At 48.6% G+C, this 26,711-nt stretch overlaps 1 protein-coding gene across 2 annotated transcripts in view; it reads left to right on the top strand.

Moving 5' to 3' along the window:
- The window catches only part of STK32B (serine/threonine kinase 32B), a 369,695-nt gene that overhangs the window by 277,660 nt on the left and 65,324 nt on the right, over positions 1 to 26,711 (top strand). For both annotated transcript variants that reach the window (XM_063108413.1, XM_063108412.1), the window contains exon 5: positions 24,078 to 24,115. In XM_063108413.1, coding sequence (XP_062964483.1) covers positions 24,078 to 24,115 — 38 coding nt within the window. The remainder of the gene's footprint in view (positions 1 to 24,077; positions 24,116 to 26,711) is intronic.

The raw sequence follows: 26,711 nt of genomic DNA, 5'->3' as shown, positions 1-26,711 counted from the left end.
GTTGTCTTAGGTGTCTTTTGTTCCTTGCTTTCTGGTTTACTGTTTGGTTCCTGTGTTTGTTGGTTCCTTAGGTTGTAGATAGCGTTTTTGTTTGTTTGTTTTCTCTTCATGAATGCCATTTTTATTATACTAGTGGGTTTTGATTTTTCTTGGGTTTTTATGGCAGTGGTAGTTATTTTTCAGGAACCAAACCCAGTACTCCCTTGAGGATTTCTTGTAAGGGTGGTCGTGTGGTAGTGAACTCCCGCAGTTTTTGTTTGTCTGAGAAATATACTATTTGCCCTTCATTTCGGAAGGATAGCCTTGCAGGGTAGAGTATTCTTGGCTGGCAATCTTTGTCCTTTAGTATTTTGAATATATCATCCCATTCCTTTCTAGCTTTTAGGGTTTGTGATGAAAAGTCTTATGTTAGCCTGATTGGGGCTCCCTTATAGGTGATTCGACGCTTCTCTCTTGCAGCTTTTAAGATTCTCTCTTTGTCTCTGAGTTTTGCCAATTTGACTATAACATGTCTTGGAGAAGGCCTTTTTGGGTTGAATACATTTGGAGATCGTTGAGCTTCCTGGATCTGAAGATCTGTGATTTTTCCTATACCTGGGAAGTTTTCTGTCACTACTTTGTTGAATATGTTTTCAATGCAATCTCCGTTTTCCTCCCCTTCTGGAATACCCATGACTCAGATATTTGAGTGCTTAAGGTTGTCTGATATCTCTCTCAGATTTTCTTCAATGTCTTAGATTCTTTTTTCTTTCTTTTTGTCTGCTTGTGTTATTTCAAACAGCCCATCTTCAAGTTCAGAGGTTCTCTCTTCAACTTCGACAAGCCTGCTGGTTAAACTCTCCATTGTGTTTTTTATTTCGCTGAATAACTTCTTCAGTTCAGTAAGTTCTGCTACATTTTTTTTCAGGATATTGATTTCCTTGTACATTTCCTCTTTCAGGTCCTGTATACTTTTCCTCATTTCATCATGATGTCTAGCTGAGTTTTCTTGTATCTCATTCAGTTTCCTTAGAATTATCACTCGAAATTCCTTGTCAGTCATTTCAAGAGCTTCTTGTTCTATAGGATCTAGAGTTTGAGATTTATTAACTTTTGGTGGTGTACTTTCTTGATTTTTTGTATTTCTGGTATCTTTTCTTTGATGTTTATTCATTGTGGCAGGGGGTTTCACAGTCCACCGGTTTGAGACTATTGACTAACTAAGATGTTGCTGTGGTTGCCAATTTGGTATGGCTACCTCCGTGACTGCTCAGTTGGCCTCTAGTGCCTTGTGTGTATGGTTGCCTTGGGTCTTGGGCCTCTCCGGGGAGCCACCTCTCTGGTCAGCTTGGACTCTGCTGGGCGTGTGGATCACGTACCACAGGGTGTGTGATCTCTGCTGAGCTTTCACTTCCTGTGCAGGACTTCTCCCTGTTCCGTGTGCTCTGGCCGGGGCTGTTGGATCGTGCAGTGGCGACCCCACAGGGTGTGTGGTTTCTGTCGAGTCGCCGCCTCCCTGGCCGGACGTCTCCCCACTCTGTGTGCACTGGGCTGGGCTGGGACGTGTCTTCTGCAACCCTCGTCTATCAGCTGGGCCTTCAAGACCCTGCTCGGCACCGCCTCACCCAGGAAGTCTACCAGGTTTCTGCTAGGCACAGACGACCGGTCGCTCTGGGTGCCTTTGTAGCACTGTGTAGATCTTTCTCAGGACTTATCACCTTCCTCCTGGTATCGCGGTTATTTGTGTACTTGTCTTATCTCCCACACCAGAGCATGAGCTCCTCGGGTGAGGAGCCCGCAGCACATGGTTCACCTTTGTATCCCCCCGGCACGGACCAAGTCCGGTGCCCACCTGCAGTCAGCTCTCCAGCAGGTTCAAGCGGACTTGGGAACTCTCCTACCACACTATTCCTAACCAGAAATTGGTTAGGCGTTTTTCTGAACTGGTGGCTGCAGAGATGGTATCTGCCTCCCAGTAACAGGAAGTTTACCAGGGGCTGGAGTCCAGGGTGTGGTGGAGTGACATTCAGCCCCGCCCGTACTTCCTTGCCCTCCCAACACTGGCCAGGGATGCCCCACGCCATCAGCCCCGCCAGAGAACCACGGAGGGAGTGGGAGGGGAGGCCAGCCCACAGGCCCCAGGAATCCCCATGCCGGGGCAAGCAAGTGGGAAGGCTCAGTGAGGAGCCGAGCCGGGCGAGGAGGACAGGCTTAGCTGAGCCAGGCCGGAGCTGCCACCACCTGAGAAAATGGAGGCAGCCCCGGGGTGGTGAGTGGCCCGGTGATGCAGGCGGAAGCCGGGTGGGCGTCAGCCCCCTGAGCAGGGCCGGGTCGGGGGTCACTCACAGGGCTGTGCCAGGTCGGGCACTCACTCTCTGCCTCTGGTTTGTCACCTTCCCCGTTCTCGGTTCCCGCCACCTCGGGCTGCTCGCTCAGTCCCACGGCGTGGCTCGGGCGCTCCCAGGAATCTTTTTTTATGCCGGTCTGAAACCTCGAATCATGAATAGGGCAGCTGGCCGCCTTCAGCACGGCCCCCGCCTCCGGGATCCTATCTGCATCCACAGCAGCCCTGGCACCATGTTCCCTGTTTAGAGACTGGCTTTTGCAGCTAAGAAACAGTTCTTTTCCTGCTCCATACTTCAAAGCTGTTGCCTGTAAATGAGGCGGCCTCTCCTGCTGAGGGCAAAGTGGTGGTCAGCCCCCACGACCAGCCACCAGCAGCGGTCCTCCCTTAAGAGATGGCAAGAGGAAGGTCCACAAGTTTCCCAGCTGCCTAAGGCCCAGTTGCCGCCTTTTCCACCTCAGCTACTCTGCGCCAACCGCCGCAGCCACCGCTATCTTGAAAACCCCATCCATCTGTCCTTTCATCCATCCATCCATCCATCCACCCATCCATCTGTCCTTTCATCCATCCATCCATCCATCCACCCATCCATCCATCTGTCCATTCACTCACTTGTTCATTCCTTAATTCGCTCATCCACCCATTCATTCACTTCTCCATCCATCCTTATAGCCATTTATCCCAGTAAACGTTCATGGAGGACCACCTTCCAGTGTGGGAGGCACACAATAAACAAACAGTCCCAAAGTGGCCAGATTCATGTTCAGACAGAGGTAGGAATGGTGAAAATAAGGCATTGTGGAAATTGTAAGGAAGGAGTATCTGAAAGTTTAGGGAGGTGTCACAGAGTATACCTGGTTTGGGGATTTGGAGGAGTCTGAGCTCTCCAGCAGGTCAGGGGAAGACTATCTGGGTCAGGGACATTTGTAGTTCAGACCTTGGTTTATCCCCCCTCCTTTCCAGCCTTGTGCCTGCCTTCACCCTTTTTCTCTGCATGGCCCAGCAGTATGGGGCTGCAGAGTGGACTTAGGCATCTGCCTTGGGTCGAGTGTCCCCCCAAATCCTAATCCCCACTGTAACTGTTGAGGATGAGAAATCCTATTATGGTAATTGAAAGGTGGGGTCTTGAAGAGGTGATTAGATTCTGAGGACTGTGCCTAGTGAATGGATTAAAAATGGTGGTCATGGGTGTGGTTCTGAGAGCTTTAAAAGGAGAGCAGTCAGACTCTGTACCGTTCCACTCCACCATTTCTGCCATGTGAGACCCCTGGGTCACTGTTGCCACCCTCACCAGATGTGTTCCTTGGACTTTGGACTTCCCAGCCACCAAAACTATAAGCATTAAATTTTGTTTTCTTACAAATTACCCAGTTCCAAGTACTTTGTTATAAACAACAGAAAAGGGCTAATATAGTGTCCAACACCCCGGATGCAGGGTGTCTACTACTCAGCCCTCAGCACAACCCGTCATCAGCAAGCAATCTCTGATTTTCTCAGATCTGGAGATTCTCCAGGGTTCTGTGGGGGGCACTGATTTGTTGGACTCCCCCTAGAAGCCCTGATATCAGAGCTTCCTTCACTTCAGCAGATCAACTCCTCCATCTGCATTTGCTTTGTAAACATGCCATGAAGGAGTTCATCCTTTGTCCTGGTGGGTTTATACTGCCTTGTGGTTTTCCTTACTGTTGTGCTAAGGGACTCATTAAGTCACTGAATAAATATTCACCCTGCTCCAGGTGCGATTCTATAGCACTGAGCAAAAAAGCAAAAATCCTTGCCTGCCTGGAGCTTGCTGTCTAGTGGTCTAAGTATATTTCGTCAATCCCCACTTCAAACCATCTTTTACAAATGTAATCAGACCTTGCCCTCCCTTGGTGGAAGCTCCTACAGGAAGCCTACATTGCAATTAAAGGAGATCAGATGACCTTGCCCTGGCCCAGATGCTGCTGAGATGGGCTCCTCCTCTCTCCCGGTCTCTCCAGCCTCTTCCAGCCCTCGCCTCCTGCGCTCCAGCCGAACTGCCTGCTTCCTCTCTGTGCTTTCTTGAACTCAGAGCCTGATCCTTGCTCCCCTCCTGACTCAGGTGATTCCCCATCTTTACTCGTAGCTGAAACATTACATCCTTCATACTCAGGTACTTGACCACCTCCTCAGGGAAGACCCCCTGAGTGGCCTTTTCCCAAGTTATCTCTATTTGGATCACTCTATTCAGATCTCTCGCCACTCTTAGCAAGTCTGTAGTCAGTGTATTTATTTATTGGTCTTCCTTCCCACCTTTAAGAACCTTTGGCTTAATCTCCCCTCCTGTGGGCAAGTCCTTGGTCTTATCTCTCTACCAGATCCTAAATTTGGCCTTAGGAATTAAAAGGAAACGTACATGTTTCTGAGCACTTACCATGTGCCAGGAGTACTTTATAATGAAATATTGATAAGTTACTGTTTTTATTTGTTATTACATTAGTCTTCACAGCACTCCTGGGAGGCATGAATTGTTACCTGCACTTGAGGAAAGTGAGGTTCAGAAAGGCCAAATAACAAAGTTAGGTCAGGTCACAAAGCGAGAAGTCATAAGGGCCAGACTACAGCGGGGAGGTCTGACCTCAAAGCTCCCCTTGGCCCCAACCCACCTCTCTCCCCTTCTTACCAAAGGCTGCCAAAGACACATAGCCCTACTGTCTCTCTCTCTCCATCCCTCTGTCTCCCCTCCCTCCCCTCTCAATACTCGCCTCTCAGCCTAGCCTGCCATCTGTCACACAGGAGGTCAGAGAGGGAGCAATTCAGAGCACTGGCAAACGCAGGAGCCAGGGACCCTACTTGTCTTAGAAAGGCCAACACTTAGAGAGATTTACCTCTTTTCTCCTCCATAAGGGCACATAGATCCCTGGGACTTGTCACTAATGTGGCCATTTGTCAGCTTCAGGCCCATGAAAATGAGGCTGGAGGAAGCAGATGCCCCCACAGGATATAAAGCCCCTTTTCAAGTTGTTGGACAGAGCAGAGTTTGCAGCCACTTTCCTACCCTCCACCCCCACCTCACTTTTCTCTCTCTTTTTTTTTTTTTTAAAGATGACTGGTAAGGGGATCTTAACCCTTGACTTGGTGGTGTCAGCACCACACTCTCCCAAGTGAGCGAACCAGCCATCCCTGTACAGGGATCCGAACCCGTGGCCTTGATGTTATCAGGACCACACCCTCCCAAGTGAGCCACGGGCCGGCCCCCGCCCACCTCTCACTTCCACCTCCACCCGCCCACCTCTCACCCCCACTCTCCACCCCACACCCCACCCCACCTCTCCATCCTCCCAGCCCCCGACTTCCACTCCCCACCGCTCCTCCAAGTCTGCTCCCTCCAGTCCGTTCCCTCAGCTACTCAATTCTCTCCCAGCTTACTGACAACCCTCCCTTTGGTCTCCCTGCTTTTTTTCCTCCCCTTCATCCTCTACAAGCTGCCTAGCATGATCTTTTTCAAACGCTGAATAGACAAGTCAGTTACTATGCTAGAAATTCTCCAGAGGCTTCTCCTCAAGTCTCAGCAAAAAGCCTAGACTCCTTGGCCAATTCGGCTGCTGCCTCCTCCTGGCCACACACCCCGCCCCCTCGCTGCTTCACCCTCCACCAACACCACATCCACCTGCTCCCGTTGCTTGATGGGGTTCTGCAATCTGCCCAAAGCCCCTGCTCCTCCTTCTGCTTCCAGTTAGTTCTCAGCTCCAAGAGGTCTTTTCTAAGCCCTCGCCCCGTCGGAAGGGGCTGAGTGCCCCCCGAAACCCCCCCCCCGAAGACTCCTGTGCTTCCTGCCATCTCTCTGCACTTTTTATGCTGATCCTAAGGACTAGGATGCTCTATGACCAAATGAGTCTTGATTATAGTGGGATCATTGGACTTTTATAGGATGTTGTGTGTCAACCAAAGTAAGATGACCACCTGGATGAGATTTAAAACAAAGAGGATTTATTTGAGAGCTCCTTAGGACAGCAGCCCTGGAGACACAGGCTCAATGTGCTCCAGAGAACAAAAAGGGGGTTTGGGCATTTAAAGGAAAAAGATCATGAGAAGGAGGGGTGGTTACAAAAGCTGTGATGGTGGCTAGCATATTATTTTTGGCAGCTGGCCAATATGGGGATCTGAACCCTTGACCTTGGTGTTATAACATGACACTCTAACCAAGTGAGCTAACTGGCCAGCCTGGTGCTAACATGTTTTAAGCAGTCTTGTCCATAAGGGGTTGGTTGTAACAGTTCTGTGAGGTGGGCTTTGGTCAGGGATCTTCCAGTTTGGCAGGAAGTAGCAGCAAATAGCAGTCGGCAGGTCCACTGACAGTTGTTTATCCAGGAAGGTGTGACTTTTGTGATGTAGCAGAATGCAAAGCTTCAGAGTGCTCTCAGTTCAGGTAAGACGGTGCCTGAAGTTCAAGCTGAGATCTACTCCCCCTACCACCAGCTCTGTTTAGGTGCCTTGACCAGGCTAATGTCATTTTCTCTCCTCATTTTCCCATTTTGATCAAAATCCTTCCTCCAGAAAGCATTGATGATCAACCAAATACTGTTGGCTTTGTCTCTTGATCCTGGAATGGATCTATCTCAGGAAGTCATGTTCCTCGGCAAAGGAGAAAAACAGGTGGATGGTTGTAAGCTATCAGCCACGTTTGTGCAACTGGAAGGCTGCCCAGGCTTAGACATCAGGCAGGTCAGCGAGAACCTTTGAGGAGTTTTGGATATATGGAGTCCACTGTAAGCACTGGGCAAACATTTAATGAATGATCTCAAGACACTGAGAGATCATGATTCTGGTGTATTCCGTGTGGTCTTGAAGAGTCAAGACATACAGAGATTAGTGATTTGAACAGGACAAAACTAGAGCAAGCAGGGATGATTAACATGAGAATCACCTGTAATCCTGCTCTTAGGAGAGCTCCTATTCCTGAGGGTAACCAGCCAAATATGAGAACGTAAGCCATTCTATAGTGAAACTACAGTGACTCCTTAAAGATTTAGCAAGTTTTAAAAGTTTATCAGTTTCTAATTCAACCTGTGAAGTTGTATTAACCCAAGCACAACAGGAGATATTAGCAATGGAACATACTCCTCCTTGACTAGCAAGAACATAATCTAGGGCTATGCAGTCGTCAAGCACAGCTCAGGCAAGGGATTCAAAGATCTCTGTGTAGCCCTAAGGCCCGTACAGAAGCTCTGGCAATTCTATTCATCTTACGAATGAGATTTCTCATCATGTAATCCAACTGGACAGTTCCCAGAACCATCCAAGACCCTAAAATTCTAAGGAAATAATTTCCCTCATCTCCCAAAAAGCCCGCTGGAAGCTCACATCTTTAGGAATGCCCACAGTTGTTATCTTCATACTCAGAGGGGTCTTCATCTGGATAGTCATCAATAATGGATAAAGCCCTTTTCTTTCTAGGGTGGAGGAAGTCGCCCTGAATGACAGCTTTAAGAATTGTGAAAGGTATGTGTAGGTGTCCTGAAAGATATGTTTCTCCCATGCACCAGCTATTGAGACACTCATGTGCCCAGGGAGATTCACTAGATCCACACACAAAAATATAGCCTAGAGGTGTGCAAATAATTCCAGATAAATTTGGGGGGATAACTGAAGAGTTTATGGAAAGGGCATCTAATGTGGGAGAAAACCAAGAGTCAATAAGGAATAGAGCCCAATCAGAAATGTTAAAAGCACAGGATTTAAGAGAGATGGGGATTCCTCAACCTTTTTTGAAGGTGGAAAATAGTGGGGTTCTATATGTAAGAGATGATTGATTTTGTTGGCAGTTTAGAGAAAGGTATGGATAGGACAAGGGTGTAAAAACGGTTGAAGGTTTCATTTGAGCAAAACATGCTCCTGTTAACCAGTGGGGTTAGGAAGAAGCAGGGAACAGTAATGTGAGGTGTTGGATTAAAGATCTGGACCCAGTGGGAAATATTGAGGGGCCACTGATCATAGTCATCGGAGAAACTGGAAACAAGAGAAAAGTTAGTTACAGGAATAATGATGGGACTGTTATTTTTTGCCAAGGAGCAAAGTGGGTGAGTGGTGGCAGGTCCAGCACTCTGACAGATTTCCTGAGGAGGCTAGAGATTGGGAAAACTCAACAATAGCATCGTCCTTCCAGGAGTGAAAAGGTTAAAAATTGGAAGAATGAACAACAATAGGCAAGCAACCAGTATGAAAATTTTAGGGCACTTTTTGGCAATAGTGTAAGGTAGGCATGAGGTCTGTGAATATCTCAAGATGCATGGGGCTATATTAACATGACATAGGATGTCTAAGATACACAAAACTCCTAAACCTATGACGATTAGAGCAATTATAAAATAAGTGTATGAATTAAGTATGACAAATCTGGGCTTCAAGAAGTCAGCCTTCTACAGCAAGACGAAAATATGAGAATATAACAACTAGGACAATTGATGTGATGGTCACAATACGCAGTTTAGACACGAGAAAGGTCGTAAGTTACAGAAGAGCTATACAGGCCTAGTCTTGGGTCTTGGGAAAGCTGTTTACTCAGATGTCATCTGTTTCTGGTCCAGGTGAGTAATTTTATTCAGGAATTTTATTTGGTTTCTTTTAAAGTCAGGGATTTTATTCAGTTTCTTTGAAAGTCCAGCTGAAGTCAGGAGCATTTTTTAGATGAGAAATATGAATCCATGAGTCAACACCTTTAAGTTTGGCAGCACAAGGGTTGGTTAGAGTCCTTTCCAATGGGGTTAGAGTGAGTCTTTTACCTGGTGATATTTCCTATATACATAATCGCCTAGTTGAAGAGTGTGATGCTTAAATTCTTCATTTCCCAGGAGCTCACTCTAGAAGGAGGCTCTTACCAGCTTAATATTTTTAGTGAAAAAATTCTTGACAATAATGGAGATGCTTTCCTTTAAAAAGGGTGGGCTCAAAAGTCCCTTCATCTAGGTGCATAGGTCTTCCCATAGCAATTTCAAAGGCAGACACCTCGTGTCTTCCAAATTGAGTAGAATAAAAGTTAAGCAAAACCAACGGAAGAGCCTTTTGCCATGGAAGAGTAAAGGGTTCCCTTAACTTGGTCAATTGTGTTTTGATAATTTCACTAGTGTGTCATAATGAAATGAAAATGTTGAAGAATAGACCCAAATATGGAAAATCAATTGATTTATTAAGCCAACGAAATGTGTTCCCAGTCACTGTGGAGCTCTGAAGGAACTCCCCAGGTAGGGATTATTTTTTCCAAAAGGATTTTGCCAACTGGTTGTACCATGGTTCTCCTGTGGAAATGCCTCAACCCAATGAGAAAACATATATAACCTCGGGATGGGGGTAATTGGATAAAATCCATTTGCCAAAATGTACAGAAGGTAAATAAAAATATCCTTCTGAACCACGTAACAGTTCACCTGGATTATGTTTAGAGCAGATTTGGCACTTCACATAAGCCCTTTGGACAGCAATAGGAGAAGATTTCTCATAGTACTGTTTTCCCCAAGATATTATTTTATCAGGGCCCCAGTGGACCAAGTCATGTATATGTTGTATAAGAATGTCCTATAAGCTTCCTGGGACTACTGGGTATTTGTTAGGACCATGGTGAGCTTTCAAAGGGATTTCAGGGGCCAACACCAAGGTCAGGGAGAGATGAGCACCAAGAGAAAGAAACCAGGAATTCAGCCCTGAGCCAGCCTCTCTCCTCCCCACCTTTGCTGGTCAGTGATACTGATGAGGTAGGTAGTGACTATGTGTCGAGGACCCACTATATTCCTTGTGAGATCATTGGTGGAGCTGTATTGAACCCAGGCCTCCAAAGCCTGTAGCACTGGCCTCTGTGCTACCCCCGGCTGCCTTCCACTGGCTCCCTTTCTTTCCAGAACTTGCAGCTGGGCCCCCTTGTATCCAGTACTCAGTATCCACACTGTCCCACATCCTCCTCCTTGTGCTGGCCACACGCTCTCTTCCTTGACTTCAGGGAACTGGGTTCTTCATGGGCTCCCTGTTCCCTCATATGTGTCTAGAGGAGGCAGCACGTCCCCACCACCCTACTCTGGTATCCCAAGGTCCAGAGAGTTCACATGTCTTCATATAATCTTGTGAGTTGGGGCTATGAGCTGAATTGTGTCCCCCTGAAATTCATACATTGAAGTCCTAATCCCCAGCACCCCAGAGTGTGACTGTATTTGGAGATAGGGCCTTTACAGAGGTAATTAGAGTAAATTGGGTCATAAGGGTGGGCCCTAATCCGATGCGATTGGTGTCATTATAAGAAGAGGAGATTAGGGCACAGACATGCCAAGGAAAGACCATGAGAAAACACAAGGAGGAGATGCCTTCTACAAGCCAGGAAGAGAGGCCTCAGGAAAAACCAACCTACTGACACCTGATCTTGGATTTCCAGCCTCCAGAACTGTGAGAAATAAATTTGTCATGTAATCCTTGGGTATACGGTACTTTCTTATGGCAGTATTCTCCTCCTTGTACACATGATGAAGCTTTAGGATCACCCTGGGGATTTCACCAAAGCTGAAAACAGTTCCGAGCAGCTCCAGGGGCTGAAGGCATCATTACTGCCGGGTTACAACTGCAGCCACCGTTTTCCCAGAGAGGAGGTGACAAATCCATGGTCTCTCTGAGGCTGCCTGGATCCCAGGGCCACACTCACATGCAGCATCTGTGAGCCCACTGCTCATTTCTCAGGGACAGTTTAAACATGTTATTATTCTGGTGAGGCCACCCCTAACCAGACTGATCCTGCAGCTGGCTGTGAGCTATTCGTTGTCCCTTCACTTAGCACGAACAGAAGAAATGGAGTGGAATGGTCTGTGTCAGGGCAACCCAGCCCCGTGGCTTCCTAAGAAGCATAATTGCATTAGTCCATTTTTGTTGCTTATAACAAAATACTTGGTACTGGGTGATTTGTAAAGGAACAATATTTATTGCTTACAGTTTTAGAGGCTGAGAAGTCCAAAATCCAGGGAACACATCTGGTGAGGGTCTTGATGGTGGTGACAGTGACTCAGGGGTCTCACATGGCAGAAAATGGTGGAGAAGAGAGAGAGTCTCACTGCTGTCCTTTTAAAGCCTTCAGAACCACGCCCATGACCACCATTCTTAATCTATTCACTACTGCATGGTCCTACAATCTAATCATCTCTAGACCCCACCTTTCAATTACCATAATAGGATTTCCCATGCTCAGTGGTAACAGTGGGAATTAGCTTCTAATATATGAACTTGGGGGATGCAATTCAATCAATCCACAGCAATAATTCTCTGCTGCTTGCGGTAAAAAGACCCCTGCTTTCCACCCTGGTCTTAGTTCGACTGCCCTCTATAGGACCCTGGCATTTCCCTTCTCCAGGCCAGGTTTTCTCAGTGGAAATTAAGTATTTTTGTCAGCTTTTTTTTTTTAAAGATGACCAGTAAGGGATCTCAACCCTTGGCTTGGTGTTGTCAGCACCACGCTCAGCCAGTGAGCCAACCGGCCATCCCTACATAGGATCCGAACCCGTGGCCTTGGGGTTACCAGCACCACACTCTACCGAGTGAGCCACGGGCTGGCCCAAAATTAAGCATTTTTGAATGTTTGATGTATTGACTAATCTCTCACCACACACCAGGCCTCAGCTAATTCTTGTGTGTGCATCATTGCATTTCATTCTCACAGCACCCTTAGAGAGGGACATGATGATGACCCCACTTTACAGATGAGGACGCTGAGGCCCATAGAGGTTACGAGACCCAGGGTCAGTTCATTTCAGACAGAGCTGAGGTACTTTCCAGTGTTCACAATCCAGGACTCTGTGACTCTTACACATTTTGGCAGCATGTTCCCTTGGGTGATAGAGAGATTGGGCCCCCAAAATAGCAACTCCTAAAATATTAAATCACTGTAGTGTCTCTGCACACACTCTGCTTTCTAAACAGGGCTCCCACATTCCTAATAAAATCAGGGAAAGGAAATCCCTGTTCCCTGGTGCCACCCTGAGCTCTGCCATCATGATGGGTGGGTGGGTGGGTGTCGGGGAGTGGAGGTGGGGTGCTTGCTTTGCCTCCTTCCTGGCTGATGTGCACCTGCCCTTCCAGCTGGTCCCTCCATGCCTATTCATGCTGTGAGTCAGGAGGTGATTCTCTTCCCTTCCCCATCCCCCAGCCCAACTCAACACGCCTGGCTGCAAGGGAGCCTGTGGGACTCAGGCAGGAGCTAGAGTAGAGCACAGTCATCCTAACTGGCTCCCAGAGGAACCAGAGCCGACCACAGACAGAAGCCCTGTATTTTAGTAAGGCTACGCCTACATGCCAGGGTGGAGAGGTGGGAGAAGGAGACTAACAATTCCCAAAAATGTCTCCCTTGAATGAGCCCAGGGCTCATGGCCTCCACTGTGAGCTGAGTCAACTCGGTGATCTCTCTTGCCCTATAAGCAGAGCAGGGCTCTCAAAACCCAGGAGGCATCAGAATCCCACTGATGCCTCCGAAACTGTAAGCAATATTGTTTCTTTACAAATTACCCAGATGCAGGTATTTCTGTTCTAAGCAGCAGAGACAGACTAATACAGCAGGACAGGGGTGAGGAGGAGCAGGGAGGACACTTGGCCGCCTCCAGGCCTGGAGCCCCAAGGAGTGATAGGGAAACAGTCTCCACCCAAAGGATTGGGGTGGGGGTCACAGTGTCCAGAGGGTGGCCAGGTTGGGTTAGGGCAAGGAGGTGAGGGAAATGTTCGAAGAGGGGACAGCCGATGCTGGCCAAGACTTCCAGAGGGGACATGGAAGGGCTGGGGGCTGAAGTCAGATCAGGGGATGCGCATGCATATGGGCGCTGGATTCCAGGAGAGGGGAATGGCTCTGGAGTCCTGTGCCCAGTGTAGAAGGGATGAAGGGCAGGGTGAGACGAGTCCCCATGGGCCCAGGGCGGTGACAACGAGGCTGTGAGTGTCAGAGGAAGGGAGCATTTGGCATTTTGCTGGAAGTTCTAGGACCCCCTCTTCACTCCTGCAAATGACGGTGGCTACATCAGGAAAGGGCAATTTTTCCAGAACCATGAACTGAGCAAATTACTGAACATTGTCAGGTTCAGGTTGCATCAACGAGAAGTGGAAATAACTGCGCCCATCCTGGGGCTATGTGAAGACAGGCTGTGGTGTGTAGTCAGACCATCCTTCTCCTCAAAAGTCTCCAGGGCGTTTCCTGTCACAGAGACCACACATCCAAGGCTCCCACCCCACCTCCTCGCTGCACCCCACAGCGGACCTGTGGGCTTCTCCACCTGCCCTGGCAACAGCTCCCGGACATCTTGTTCACGTGGAATCCTCCACCATCGCCTGTGTTTTTCCCTTGTAGAAGCAAATCATGCATTTTTATCTTTGGCTGTTTGTCCCCACTCCTGACTAGAATGTAGCTTTGTTTCACTGGCTCCTGGGCAAACTCCACGAGGGTGAGCACTGTGCTACGTTCACAGCTGTCCCCTTGGCCCCTGGGCCCAAGCTGGCAGTGGGCAGGCGTCAATAAACATGCATGGAAGGCCAAGAGAGCTCATGTCCAGTGCGACCCAGAGCCCATGCGCAGGGCACGGTGGTGAATGGTGCTGCAGAGCGGGTGGAAGTAGGAACAGTGGTAGAAGCAGGAAAAGTGGATGCCTGGTGGTAGAAAGATCAACCCGGACCTGCGCCCAGGTCTAAAACATATTTGTAATTTGGAGCAAGCAATTGAATATCTCTGACCCTTGTTTTCTTCATCTGTAAGGACAGAGAGAAGCACAATTATGTCTTAGGTCCCTTTTAGCTGTAAAATCCCTTTCTCAATGACTCAGATAAAATCCACACCGTTACAAAGTTCACAGCAGTAGGGAAAGCGAAATTCAAATCCCATCTCTGGCGCTAACTTGTCAGATGACCTGAAGGAAGTTGCTTAACTCACTGGTCTCCCTGTCTGGAAAATGACTGGATTATTCCGGGTGGTGGTCAGACCTCCTCTTCCTCCCAGAACTCTCGGATTCCCACAGCAACCACGTGGATAGAGTCAGATGAAGCTTAGATATGGACTTGAATGCTTTCCAGCGTTTTCTCCAGAATGTGGGATTGTTAAGAACACAGGCCATCGTCTGAACGTCTTCACAGAAATGGGAAGTTCATGAACAGTCACAGTACTTCCCAGGCGTGGCCATGTGGATCCCACCAGGATGGCTGAACCCAGGAGGAAAATATGAGACCCAATCATCGTGGTCACAGGAAGTGTTGGGGGTCCCGCCTGTAAGAGGGCCTGAGCCCCCAGCCAGCACCTGACAGTAATTGGCCATGTGCGCCTGGGCCTCTCTCAGGACCTCTGGACTCAAATGTTAGAGTCCTGGCTGACCTTCACCCAGTGCCTGCTGTTGAATGCATAGATTTATTAACACCACCAGTGGTCACTGAACACCTACTGAGTGCGTGGTACTGTGCCAGGGCTGCAAATCTAGGTGTGGGCCCTGCTTTGATGGAACTCAGCATCTACTGGGAAAAGAAAGCATCGATCATAATTACACAAACATGTATACAAGGGTACTTCAAACAATTCATGGAAAGATTTGTATTATCTTTCAATGCTATCTTTACATGAACTTTTTTGAAGTACCCTAATATACACACGTGGTTGCTGCTGTGGTAGTGAAGTACAGGGAATAAGAAAATGTGGACAGCAAGCTGGTCCAGCCAGGGCTTTAAGGAGGGCTTCTCAGAGGGAGCAACACCCGAGCTGAGGGTTAGTGCAGAACTGTTGACCAGGCAGAGATTGGGATGGAAAAGAGAGCTCCAGACATGGGTTACAGCAAATGCACGCACACAGGACCATGACGTACTTGAGGCATGCACAGGCCAGTCAAGTAGCTCTGTCCTCTAACATCTCTGCCCCACCCAGAGGGTAGAAAGGAAAGAGCATGAAATGGGCATCAGGGGAGCTGGTTCGAATCCTGCTTCTGCCACCTTTTAACTGTGACCATGCATGGGGAAGTCAGTTCACCCCATAGGGCTGTCAGGTGGGTTGAATGAGTGACTTTATTAGAAAGGGCTTTGTGAATGGTGCTGTACAAATGTGAGGGATGTTCATAATCATTTTGGGGTCAGCCCCTCAGTCTTTCTTTCTGTCCCTTCCTGTTCCTTCTAAACTTGCTAAGTGGGGGTAGATACAGGGGATGGGACAAATAATCTCCACTTTTTGAGCATGTGCTATATGCTAGGAACTGGGTATGCCCTTGACATACATTGTTTCATTTAATCCTCATTTTACAGATGAGGGAAACTGAGGCCCACGCAGTAGTAGAGTAAGGATTTGGGCTATTATGCATGCGTGAAGGGCTTTAACACTTTGTCCACCATTGCAGGCTGGCTCGTAGCCCTGCAGGCCTGTGGGCAGGCATCCCACCTTCCGCACACTCGTGTGGTTTTCCATCTGCTGCTGCAATGACCCCCGCCTTGAGGAGGTCACAGTCTGAGGAGCGGGCTGACTCATGGACAGAGCATGGCAGTCCAGCATTCCAAGAGCAACTAAAAAGAAAGACAGCTGAGCTGGGTGGGTCTGTGAAGGCTTCGTAGACTGGTGGAGTCTGAGCTCTGGGGTAGGGAACCCTCTTCACTGTGCCTAGGCAGAGCATTGCTGGGTCACCCATCCATGAAGGAATCCATTGAGCCCAGTGTGTCCTTGGGCATGTTCATGAATCCTGAAAGCTTCAAAATCTCCATGAGATATACTTAGGAATAATTAGCTGAATGCAATTGCCTTAGTAACCAAGTTTACATCAGGCCTCACAGAGAGGCACAGCTTTGAACTGAATTAATCAGTGTCAACCATCCTGATGTCGTTCCTTGCAGGATTAAAGAAAAATCTCCAAGCCCCAAGCATGGCTTGAGATACACATTCCCTCCTGAACCACAAAGCAAGAGGAAAATTTGGGTGTCAACATGGGGTTTCGTGTCAGATGCAAGACAGAACTACCGTAGTAGGCTGTGTGTACATTTAAAGAACTGCTTCCAGGCCTTCAAATTAAGTCCTGGGTCTCCAACTGGTATGTTCTGGTTCTGCCACATACTGATTCTGTGACTACAGGAAAAAGAAGACTACAGGCTTCATTCCTCGCAGCCTCAGATTTGCTGTCCAGTAAAATAGGGATAAAAATATTGCCTACCTTATTAGTTTTCTAGGCCTGCCATAACAAGATACCACAGGTCGGGTGCCGTAAACAACAAAAATTGTCTCAACAGTTCTGGAGGCTGGAACCCGAGATCAAGGTGCCGGCAGGGTTGGTTTCCTCTGAGGCCTCTGTCCTGGGCTTGCAGACGGCCGCCCTCTTGCCACCTCTTCATGTGATCATTCTTCTGCACACATGCCCCAGTCTCTCTCCCTTGTTCTAATCTCCTCTTCTTCTGTGGGCACCAGTCAGATTGGATTACAGCTCACCCGAATGTCCCCCTTTTAACTTAATCAGCTCTTTAAAGACCCTATCTTCAAATACAGTCACATTCTAAGACACTGGGGGTTAGGACTCTGACATATGAATTTGGAGGGACACAATTTAATCCGTAACACTACCTAAAAGGGTTGGGTGGGAGACTAATAGCCCCCCACAAAGATGCCACATCCTAATCCTCAAAACTTGTGACTGTGTCACCTTACACAGCAAAAGGGGCTTTGCAGGTATGAGTAAATTAAGGATCGAGAAATGGGAAGATTATTCTGGATTCCTGGGTGGACCCATTGAATCATGAGGGTCCTTATGATGAACAGGAGGTAGGACCAGAGCCAATAGCAGGAGATGCAGCCATAGAAGCAGAGGTCAGAGGGACACAAGGAAGGGCCCCACATCAAGGAGCACGGGCAGCCTCTGGAGGCTGAAAAGGCCAAGAGCACATTCTCCCCATGGCCTCCAGAAGGAAGGACACAGCCCTGTCGACTCTTGGTTTTATCCCCCTAAGACCCGTTTTGAACTTCTGGCCTCCAGAACTGTGAGAATAAATCCATGTGTTTTTAGGTCACTATGTTTGAGGCTATTTGTCACAGCAACCACAGGAGGTTGTGATGAGTAACATGCAACATGCCTGCAACAACTTGCGGCAAGGGTCAGCTCTCAGTACAGATCAGCTCTGCTGGCCAGTCCCCGGCTTAGCCATCCCAATCTCAGTGGCAGTCTCAGCAGAGAGGACACATTGACAGAAGCTGCAAAATTTCCCCTTTCTCTTGGTACTTCCGGCCCTGTTTGTCCAGGTGAAGTCAAGACCCCAGAGGGTGGAGGACCCTGGGGAGCTGTAAGCTTCCCCGCTGGAAGCTGTGGTCTGCCCCTACCCGAGGCCCTTCCTTTTCCACCTATTCAGTAACCCTTTTCTGAGCAGCTGCCAGGTGCTGGGACCTGCTGAGGGTTGGTGCTCCCTGGCCCACCAGGAGGGATGAGTAGATGACCCATGTCGAGCTGCACCATCGGTGCTGGGACATGGGGAGCAGGGAGGGGCAGGGCCAGAGGTGGCACTGAAGTACCACTAACGGGGGACTCCACACAGCGTAAACTTATTCTCTTGCAGTTCAGGAGGCCAGAAGCCCCAAATCAAGGTGCTGGCTGTTCGGTTCCTCCCGGAGGCTCTGTCCCCAGTCTCTCTTCTAGCTTCTGCTGGTTCCAGGCGATCCTTGGTAGCCTGTGGCATGTAGTGGCATCCCTCCAAACTCCGCCTCTGTCTTCATGGCCCTCTTCTCTGTGTGCACCTGTGTCTCTCTCCCCTCTTCTTATAAAGACACCGGTCTCTAGACTTAGGGCTCAACCTAATCCTGTATGACCTTAATCTTAACTTAGATAGAGGATAGAACTGCCTTACTAGCAAAGTAATAGTTTGCTGGCAAAGACAGTATTTCTAAATGACGTCACCATCACAGGTACTGGGTGGACATGAATTTGGAGGGGCAATATTCAACCCACTACAGTATCCCAGGAAGAGATTGCAACTGAGCTGTGTCCTAGAACCTGAGTCAGGGTGTTCAGTAGAGAAGGGCTTGTTGTTGACAGCCAAGGACAGGGAAATCCTGAGGATCCCAGAGCACCATAGCTGGTCTGGCATGGCCAGGTACAGGCCGAGAGGGCCAGGAGGATGGGCCAGCTCAGGAAACGCCCTAAAGACTTCAGACTCGGGCCTTTGGGTCAAAGCTTTCTAAACCTTGTCCAGGAATGGGCCTGGGACACGTGACAACTGTGCTTCATCCTAAAATTGTGTCCTCGTGGGTCTTGTGGGTTGAAATAGCTCCACTCTCTCTCTTTCTATACACATGTGATGGTAGGGGGCTTGGTGGTTATCTTTAATGTCCTTAGCTGATAGATTTAAAGTTGACAACACACCTCAGTGTTCACTATTCAATTCTGAGATTATATTGGAACATGAATCCCAAAGTCTGGCACCAGCACTGTAGGCACCAGAGGGCCATTAAGTGGATTTATGTAGAGGAGGGACAGGGTCAGATTTACACTTTTTAAATTCATTTGGGTCATATTAAAAAAATAAATGCAACCTTGTATGTGGGTGTTGTAATAAATGAAAAATATAAAATGTGAATAATGCGATTTTTAAAATCAAATCAGATATTTATCATAAGCACACTCTGTGAGTTGTTACCACCTATGTTAGAATTCTGGGAGCCCTAGTTCTTTTTTTTTTAGTTCCCCTTCCCCAACCCCCTGCCAGAGAACATCGATCTAGAGATCAACTTGAGAATGAGTCTAATCTCTGCTAAAGTTTGACCTCTGACAAGTGACAAGGTGAGCCTGGCACATCATTGACCCTCTGTGAATAGCTCTTTCTTCATCGATAAAATAGAAGTAGCAACATGTCTTAGAGCTGTGTCAGGATTAAGTGAAGTGAGACATAAAGCACCTGCACAGGACCTGATACCGACTAGCCACACTATATATAGTTAAGTCCACATAAAGTGGACTTCAGATTGCACCTGGCACACAAAAGCACTCAACAGAGGTTTGCTGTTAATATCATCAGGATGACTATTAACATCAAGGCACAGTGTTAGGGGACGTGGTTTGTACCTGGTCCCTGCCCTCCCGGGAAGCAAGAGACAGAGGTGAGAAAGAAATCCTATTGACTGAGTAGTGATGATGTGTATTTCCTTAACCGTTGCTCAGTTTCTAAAAGAATGATCCATGCCAATGTGGTGAGAGATTTTAAAACTTGAGAACCAAGTTCACTGGCTTCCTGTCCCATGTCGGCCTGCTGGTGGGTTGTGCGTAGCCCCCTTCAAGCTGGCTGAGCTGGGGGTCAACACCACACAGAATGCCCGCAGTCCCCTTCTGCCATCCTTCCCCATGCCTGTTCTGTTGGCCCAGCCTCAGTACTGAAATGTCTTTGCCCCTGTCATCAATAACGATCATGCCCCCATGTGCCTGGCCCTGCGCTGGTTACTCTCATAAGAACCACCTTTTCAAATCGTCACCGTAACCATGGGGAGTAGGTATTATTATCTAATTTACAGCTGAGGAAACTGAGGCTCCAAGAGAGCAGCGTGCCCATGACTACATGGCCAGCAAGAGGCGGATTCAGGACTGGAACTCAGTCTCTCCATCTTTTTCCACCTCCCCCATCTGTCCCAGGCGCATTGGCAGTAGGTTCCCCTCACCGCTGGTAAAATAGCCACAGATTTTCACTTCACAAACCTGACTCTTTCTCCACCAGATTTTTATTAGTCTTTATTGTTGGGTAAGGTTTCCGGCAGAGAACACTAAGAAACCCCCGCAAAGGGACACATGCAGGAATGTCTTCTCAGCCCTCCCTTGCAGTCTGCTCACGGGAGGAATCCGTGAATCAGAACCGTTTCCGAGCTGTTTGTTAAAATAGTCCCTCTGACATTTTACACTTTGTTTTATTTGGGGTCTGGGGAATAATTCAAGAGCAGGACTGGGTTTGATGGCCTCACATGCACACTTTCCATCAGAGTGTCATTTAGCCCAGCTCTGAAATTATGGGCCTGTCCTCAGAAAACATTGTCACTGCCTCTGCCATCCACACAACACTTCTAATGCCCTTTCTGGACGTAAGAGCCATTTCCAACAGGATGACGCGCCAGAGCTGAGATAAGATCAATGTGGAAGACAGAGCAGGAGGAAATGGTCCTGAAACCGGCTGAATTGAAGGCTCTGATAAGATGCTTTGCCCATAAATGCTCTTCTTATTAAATCCCAAGTGACTCACTCACCCTCCATTTCCTCCACCGGCCTCGCAGGAGTCTGCCAGGGTGTCTCGTATGAGAGAGACGTAATTCACTTTGCTGAAACCTCGAGGATCTGCCCAGCTCCTTAGAAAAGAGCAATGGTCGTTCCAGCACCATCCTTTATTTTGGCACTTTTCACACTCCGGGAGCCACACGTGCTAAGCGTTGCGCAAATATCGCCTCATTGTACACACAGCAACAAGATAGCTGCTATCATTCCCATTTTCCAGATGAGGAAAATGAGGCTCAGAGTAAGTTGCCCAAGATCAGAAAGCTGGTGGCTTCATTTTTTATTGCTGTGTAACTAATTACCACTAACTTGGCAATTTAAAAGAACTCACGTTTACTTTCTCCCCGTTCCCATGGGTCAGGAATCCAGGCACAGCTGAATGGTCTCCTGCTTAGAGTTTCACAAAACTGCAATCCAGTTGCCCTGCATTCCTTTCTGGAACTTGGAGTCCTCTCCTAAGCTCTTATGGTTGTTGGCAGCATTCAGGTCTTCCAGCTACAGGACTGAGATCCCCATTTTTTTGCTAGCTATCGGCGGAAGGCTACTCTCACCTCCTAGAGGCACCTGCATTTCTCTGCCATGTGGCCCTTCACACATGGCAGCTCATGACTCCCAAGCCAGCAAGGAGGCTCTCACTTTAGTCTGAGCCTCACATAATGTAACGCAGTCCCGGGAACAGCATCCCATCAACTTTGCCATATAACATAACTGCATCAAAGGGGTGACACCGTTTGTTCCGTGGGCTTGAAGCCTGTCACAGGTCAAATCATTTATCTTCTTAGCCTTCTGCAGAATGTGAACTTGCTCCCTGGGTTGTGCACAACTGGCTCATTATTGCCATTCAGATGTCACCAAATGCCACCTCTTCTGAGAGTCCTTCCCTGACTATCTACCAAGAATAAGGCCCCTCTACTGGTCTCTTTCCTTGACCCTGGTTTGCTTTCTTTAAAGCACTTGTCTAAGCTTGCGATCATGCCATCTCTTCACATGCCTTCTGGCCTGTCTCCCCTCCTAGAATGCAAGCTCCATTCGGCCAGGTATGTCTCATTCATGACATGTCCCTCGTGACCATAGAGGGGACACCCCATAAATGTTTGAGATTCTGCTCCATGCTGAGAGTTGACACAGAAGGAATGTGTATTATGTATCAGATATTTAATCTACACAGCAAAGGAAACTGAGGCACAGACAGAGCTTACCCAGCTAGGAGGAGAGGCGGCTGGAGTTGGAACCCAGGCAGTCTAGCTCCCAGGCTGTACTCTCCTGGACAAGACAGCCCCTTTCCTGGGAGCTGTGGAATCTAGTGACCAAGCTGGTCACACCTGTATCCCTACCCTGATCTTGCAATACGAGTCACTGTGAGCAGGGCCTTTCAAATATGGGTGCTGGGCTCGGACGGTCAGTGGGCTTGTCCAAGGTCATGCCATGGTCAGTGGGACCTGACTGCCACTGAAGACTTGTCCTCCTCTGTCAGCTCTCTGTCCACCATGCTAGTCATGCTAGCTTCTTGTGGCTACCACAGCAAATTACCACAAAATTGGTGGCCTACACAACACAAATTTATTCTCCCATAGATTTGTGCAGAAGTCCAAATTCAAAGTGTGGTCAGGGCTGCTGTCTCCCAGGAGGCTCTGGGGGAGAATCCATTCCTGGCCTCTTCCAGCTTCTGGTGGCCCCAGGCATTCCTTATCACTCCAGTCTCTGCCTCTGTCTTCACATGGCCGTCTTCTCTCCTGTGTCTCTGTGTGTCCACATCTCCATCTCCTTTCTCTTAGAAAAATGCCAGCCATTGGATTTAGGACCTGCTCCAAATCCAGGGTGATTTCATCTTGAGATAATCAACTAATGACATTTACAAAGACCCCATTTCCAAGTAAGGTCTCATCCTGAGGTTCTGGGTGGACATGAATTTTGGGGGACACTAACCCAGTGCAGCAGGTCGCATCTTCCTAGGTCTGTCATCCCACCCCCACACCACCTTTGTCTTGACTCTATCTTTAGCTGTGGCCCTGGCAGGCATTCCGTGGTTCACACTCCCTGGTGGCCATGGGCCACCTCCTCCCTGATGCCAACTCCCCAGACAAGGTCATCCCAGTCCCAGGGACACCTGAAGGCACGAGCTGCAACATTTGCTGCTGTGTTCTCATTCCTGACACGTGATTTATTTTCCCTTTTCTCGCCTTCTCTTGAGAAGCCCTGCTGGGAGCATCCGGGCAGGGACCGAGTATTACCTTATTTGATCCCCAAACACTTGACTCTGGGTCTTCTACCTTTTGTTCTAATTCTGTAAGTTCTCAAGTTCATTCTCCCCTGGGGGCTCCCCACACGCCTCCACATTGGTCTTTTGGTTCCCAGTGCATGTTTGGCGAACTAGACAGCAGGAGCCCATTTACTTAATGCTCATCAATATTCATGGGCTTGAAAAATCACAGTGAAAATAAAAATTTAAATACAGAGGTTGAGTGTTTCTTTCAACCCCAAACCCACAGACATTGCATTGCATCACATTATTACAAATAACCACGGTGTGTTTCCAGGTAGAATTAACATTTGATAAGCTCAGGAGCAATTGCTCTTCATCTTGAAGAAAGCTGTCATGGGTCTCAGTGGTTTGACATTTATCATAAATAGGGGGCACACATTTCTAACTAACATCTGCAGTTTAATACAGAGCTTTGGCGACTGCGTGCCAATTGCGAGTGAGTTGGGGTCGAAGCCACGCTCCTCTCAATGTCATTCTTCCCGTCTTACACTCACTGGTGTTTCACGTGTGTCAGCGGGTGACAGGCACTATGTTGGGTCCCGTGGTACAGAGGTGAAGAGAGCAAAGCCCCTTCCTTTAAGAAGCTCCACTTGGAGTTGGGAGGCCCTTTGCTGTAATGATCATAGAGTGTAGAACCTTCCAGAAACTCCCCAGCCCAGATTTTGCTGCATGTGGTTGACTGTGTTACCTTAAAAGGGGGTCAACAAACTTTCTTCATCAAGGGCCAGATAAGAAATACATTAGACTCTGAAGACCACATTAGTCTCTGTTGTATATCCCTTTCTGGTTGTGCATGTGTGTGCTTTGTTTCTACAACACTTTAAAGATGTAAAAATGATTCTTAGCTTACAGAACACACAAAAGCAGGCCCAGGGATGGATTTGGCCCAAAGACTGTAGTCTGCAGATCCAAGGAGCTCAGCTCTTCTGTCCCTGAAGTGGGGGCCACAGCCCCAGGAGCAGCATGTGGGAGGGCTGGGACATCAGGGTGGGAATGTGTCTCCACATGCAGCTCAGATGACATGCTCAATGAGCAGTCACTATTGTGACCTTTATGGTTGGAGTTGAGAGCCAAAAGTTAAGAATATTCAGGAAAAAATATATTCAATCTACTCTCAGTTCCAGGAAAGAGAAGGAAATAAGAACACAGACACTCCATTGTCATGCTAATTACTGTCCCACTGAGCATGTGGGGCACTGTCCACATTTCTCCTGAATGTGTCTATGTGCACATCAAAGGGATCCAGGAATGACATTGCCAGCTTCTCTGTTTTCTCTTACAGAGACATCAAACCTGACAACATACTGCTGGACGAACACGGTAAGTCTGCTATGAATCTTTTATAGGGACTCTTTCAGTGGAAAGTTTGAGGGCACTAAAAATTGCAGGTCCTGGTGAGTTGGATTTTAGGGTTGATGAGAAAATCCTCTTTTCATTTCAATCCTGGTGGATGAACATCTCCCTAAATTCCTAGTCTGTGTCCTGTCATGGTAACTTGAGTGGCACTTATATGATGGTTTCGCCTCTGAAGTCTTTGCTGTTTGCATCCTAGTGTGAGGACCACAGGGCAGTAGTGGGGGCTGGCATGGGATCCCTGGGTTTCCAATCCCAGCTCCTCCAACCCATGAACGTATGGCTCATAAAAGTCACTCAACTCTCTGAGCCTCAGTGTTGTCTTCTGTAAAATGGAGAAATGAGACCCGCCTTCCAGGGTTGTCATGGGGATGAAATGAGAGAGCATGTGCCTGTCAAGCCCAAATTTAGTAATCAATAATCCACAAAGCCCTTCCTAATCTACATGCTGCATTCAGCTTTTCAGGCTTTCACGCACATGTGGATCCCCTGGGCATCTTCTTACACTGATTTAGTAGGTATGTAGTAGGGTCTAAGATTCTGCATTTCTGATGCTCCCAGGTGAGACCAACACTGCTGGTTCATGGACCACACTTTGAGTAGCAAGGCACCATGTCAATGGCTCTCCAACTCTGGCCTGAGCAGAATCACCTGGGGGACGTGGTAAAAATCAAAGCCCAGACCCTGTCCTGTTTCAGTGAGCCTAGGCCTCTGTTTTCTGTGTCAGCTTTCTGGAGACATAATGCCAGCAAAGTTTCAGAACTACAGGTCTAGGGCATGGCCCAGGAATGCTCGGCAGACTTGACAATTGAATGCAGCTGATGCCGGTGGCCAACTGTCATCACAATCTGGAACGCTAAATTCTTCAGGGTCCCGTTCCTTGAGACCTTTCAGGGTGGTGGGCTGGAGTGAGTAAGTGGGGATTCTTCTGAGGTGCTGCCGAGGCATGCAGGGGTAAATCTGTCACCTCCTCTACACAGCTTCTCCTGCCCTCCCTCCCACCCCTGCAGCCTCTTCTGGAACCTTCCATGTGTCACGAGCAGGGCTCAGCGTGTCCTACCTTGCAGCAGCAGGCCTCAGGGTGCGGGAGCAGCGGATGGGACCGTTTGAATCTCAATATGAGATGCTGAAGCCAGATTGAGCACTTTGGGGCAGGGGATTGAAATCATTATGTCCTGAGCGGAAGGTCAGTGACAGCTTCAAGGCGCCAGGGGCGCTAGGCAGAGTGGAGTGCCAAATCAAGGCTGAAGATCTAAAAGTGTCTAAAAGTCAAGATCCTCCAATGGGGAGCTCAACTGAGCCCCCAACCAGCTGTACATCCTCGGGCAAGTGACCACACCTCTGAGTCTAGGGCTTGAACCTGCCTCGCAGGGGAGGGGAAGGTCCGAGGTGAGACAATGAAGGTCAGCCCCAGCACAGCAACAGTACATGCAAAGTGCCCAGGAAGGGGCAGAACATCTGCCCTCTTCCTGTCCCCTTTCTCTGTTCAGTCCGATCACAGAAGCGGGTGCAGCAGCGGTGAGAAGAGGCACAGGCTGGTTCTGCAGGGCTGTCCAGGAGCAGGGGTCTGGAGGGCTGGGGTCTGGCCAGGATCCTCAGGGCCCTGCCTGGTGATTGAGAGAGACCTTGGGGCAGGGACTTCAGGCCCTGGGTAGCTGTCCAGAAGCAAATTTCAGACAGGAACACAAGTTAATAGGAATAATCCAGCCACTCAATTGATGAGGAAATGAGACTCAGGGAGACAGTGGGCGACCCAGGCCTGTCTGGCTCCATGGTCCACACTTGACCCTCACCACCTCCAGCCACAGTCTCCTGAAGCTGCTGCATGGAGGAAGAACGGGGGCAGGCCACTCCTGTGCAGCCTCCTCTGGGTTTCCTCGTGCCTGTGATCCTGGATTTCTGTCCATCGCACCTCACCTCCCTCTCTGCACCCATTCTCAACCTCCCCCTCAGCTCTTTCCCACTTTCCTCCTGGATCCCATCCTGACCCTCTGAGTTCCCCATCCTTCATCCTGCCATGCATGGCTAGCTTTCATGGTGTCCTGTCTCTGCCTTCTGGGTTTGCAACATCCTGCACACTCCCCAGGACTCATAGGCGGTCCCAGGAGGCCCCAGGAGGCCAGGGGCAAGGCCAGGTCTTCTAAAGCACCACCCACCTGGGTAGGATCAGCCTATGAGTGCATCTGGATTCCCAGGACACGGGGTGGGGCTGGGGAAGACAGAGCTGGTGGGGGAAGAGGGCAGCTTTCTACTATTTCTACCAAAAGCTCCGAGAAGTTTCATTTCCAAGCCTTCTTCTGCATATTGAAACCACCCAGGTGTGTGTCTCCAAAGCCAGCCAGAGATTCCCGTGATCTTGCAGCTAATGAGGGAACCTGGGTCCAGTGATCAGGTGAAAAGTCACATTTGATGTTTCACCCTGGGGACAGGTTGGCAGGGACTCCACGAGGAATGCTGGCACCTTTTGGACCTCAGGGCAGGAATTTAATTATATGCATTTCTGGTGATTTATTTCGTGGGTTTTAATTTATTAATCTTATCCCTTCTGAACCTTTACTATTAA

Source organism: Cynocephalus volans, chromosome 9 (assembly GCF_027409185.1).
Source record: "Cynocephalus volans isolate mCynVol1 chromosome 9, mCynVol1.pri, whole genome shotgun sequence".
In the NCBI taxonomy this organism is placed as follows: Eukaryota; Metazoa; Chordata; class Mammalia; order Dermoptera; family Cynocephalidae; genus Cynocephalus; species Cynocephalus volans.
Note: the sequence above shows the minus strand (reverse complement) of the source record. Positions and strands in the feature narration are given on the sequence as shown.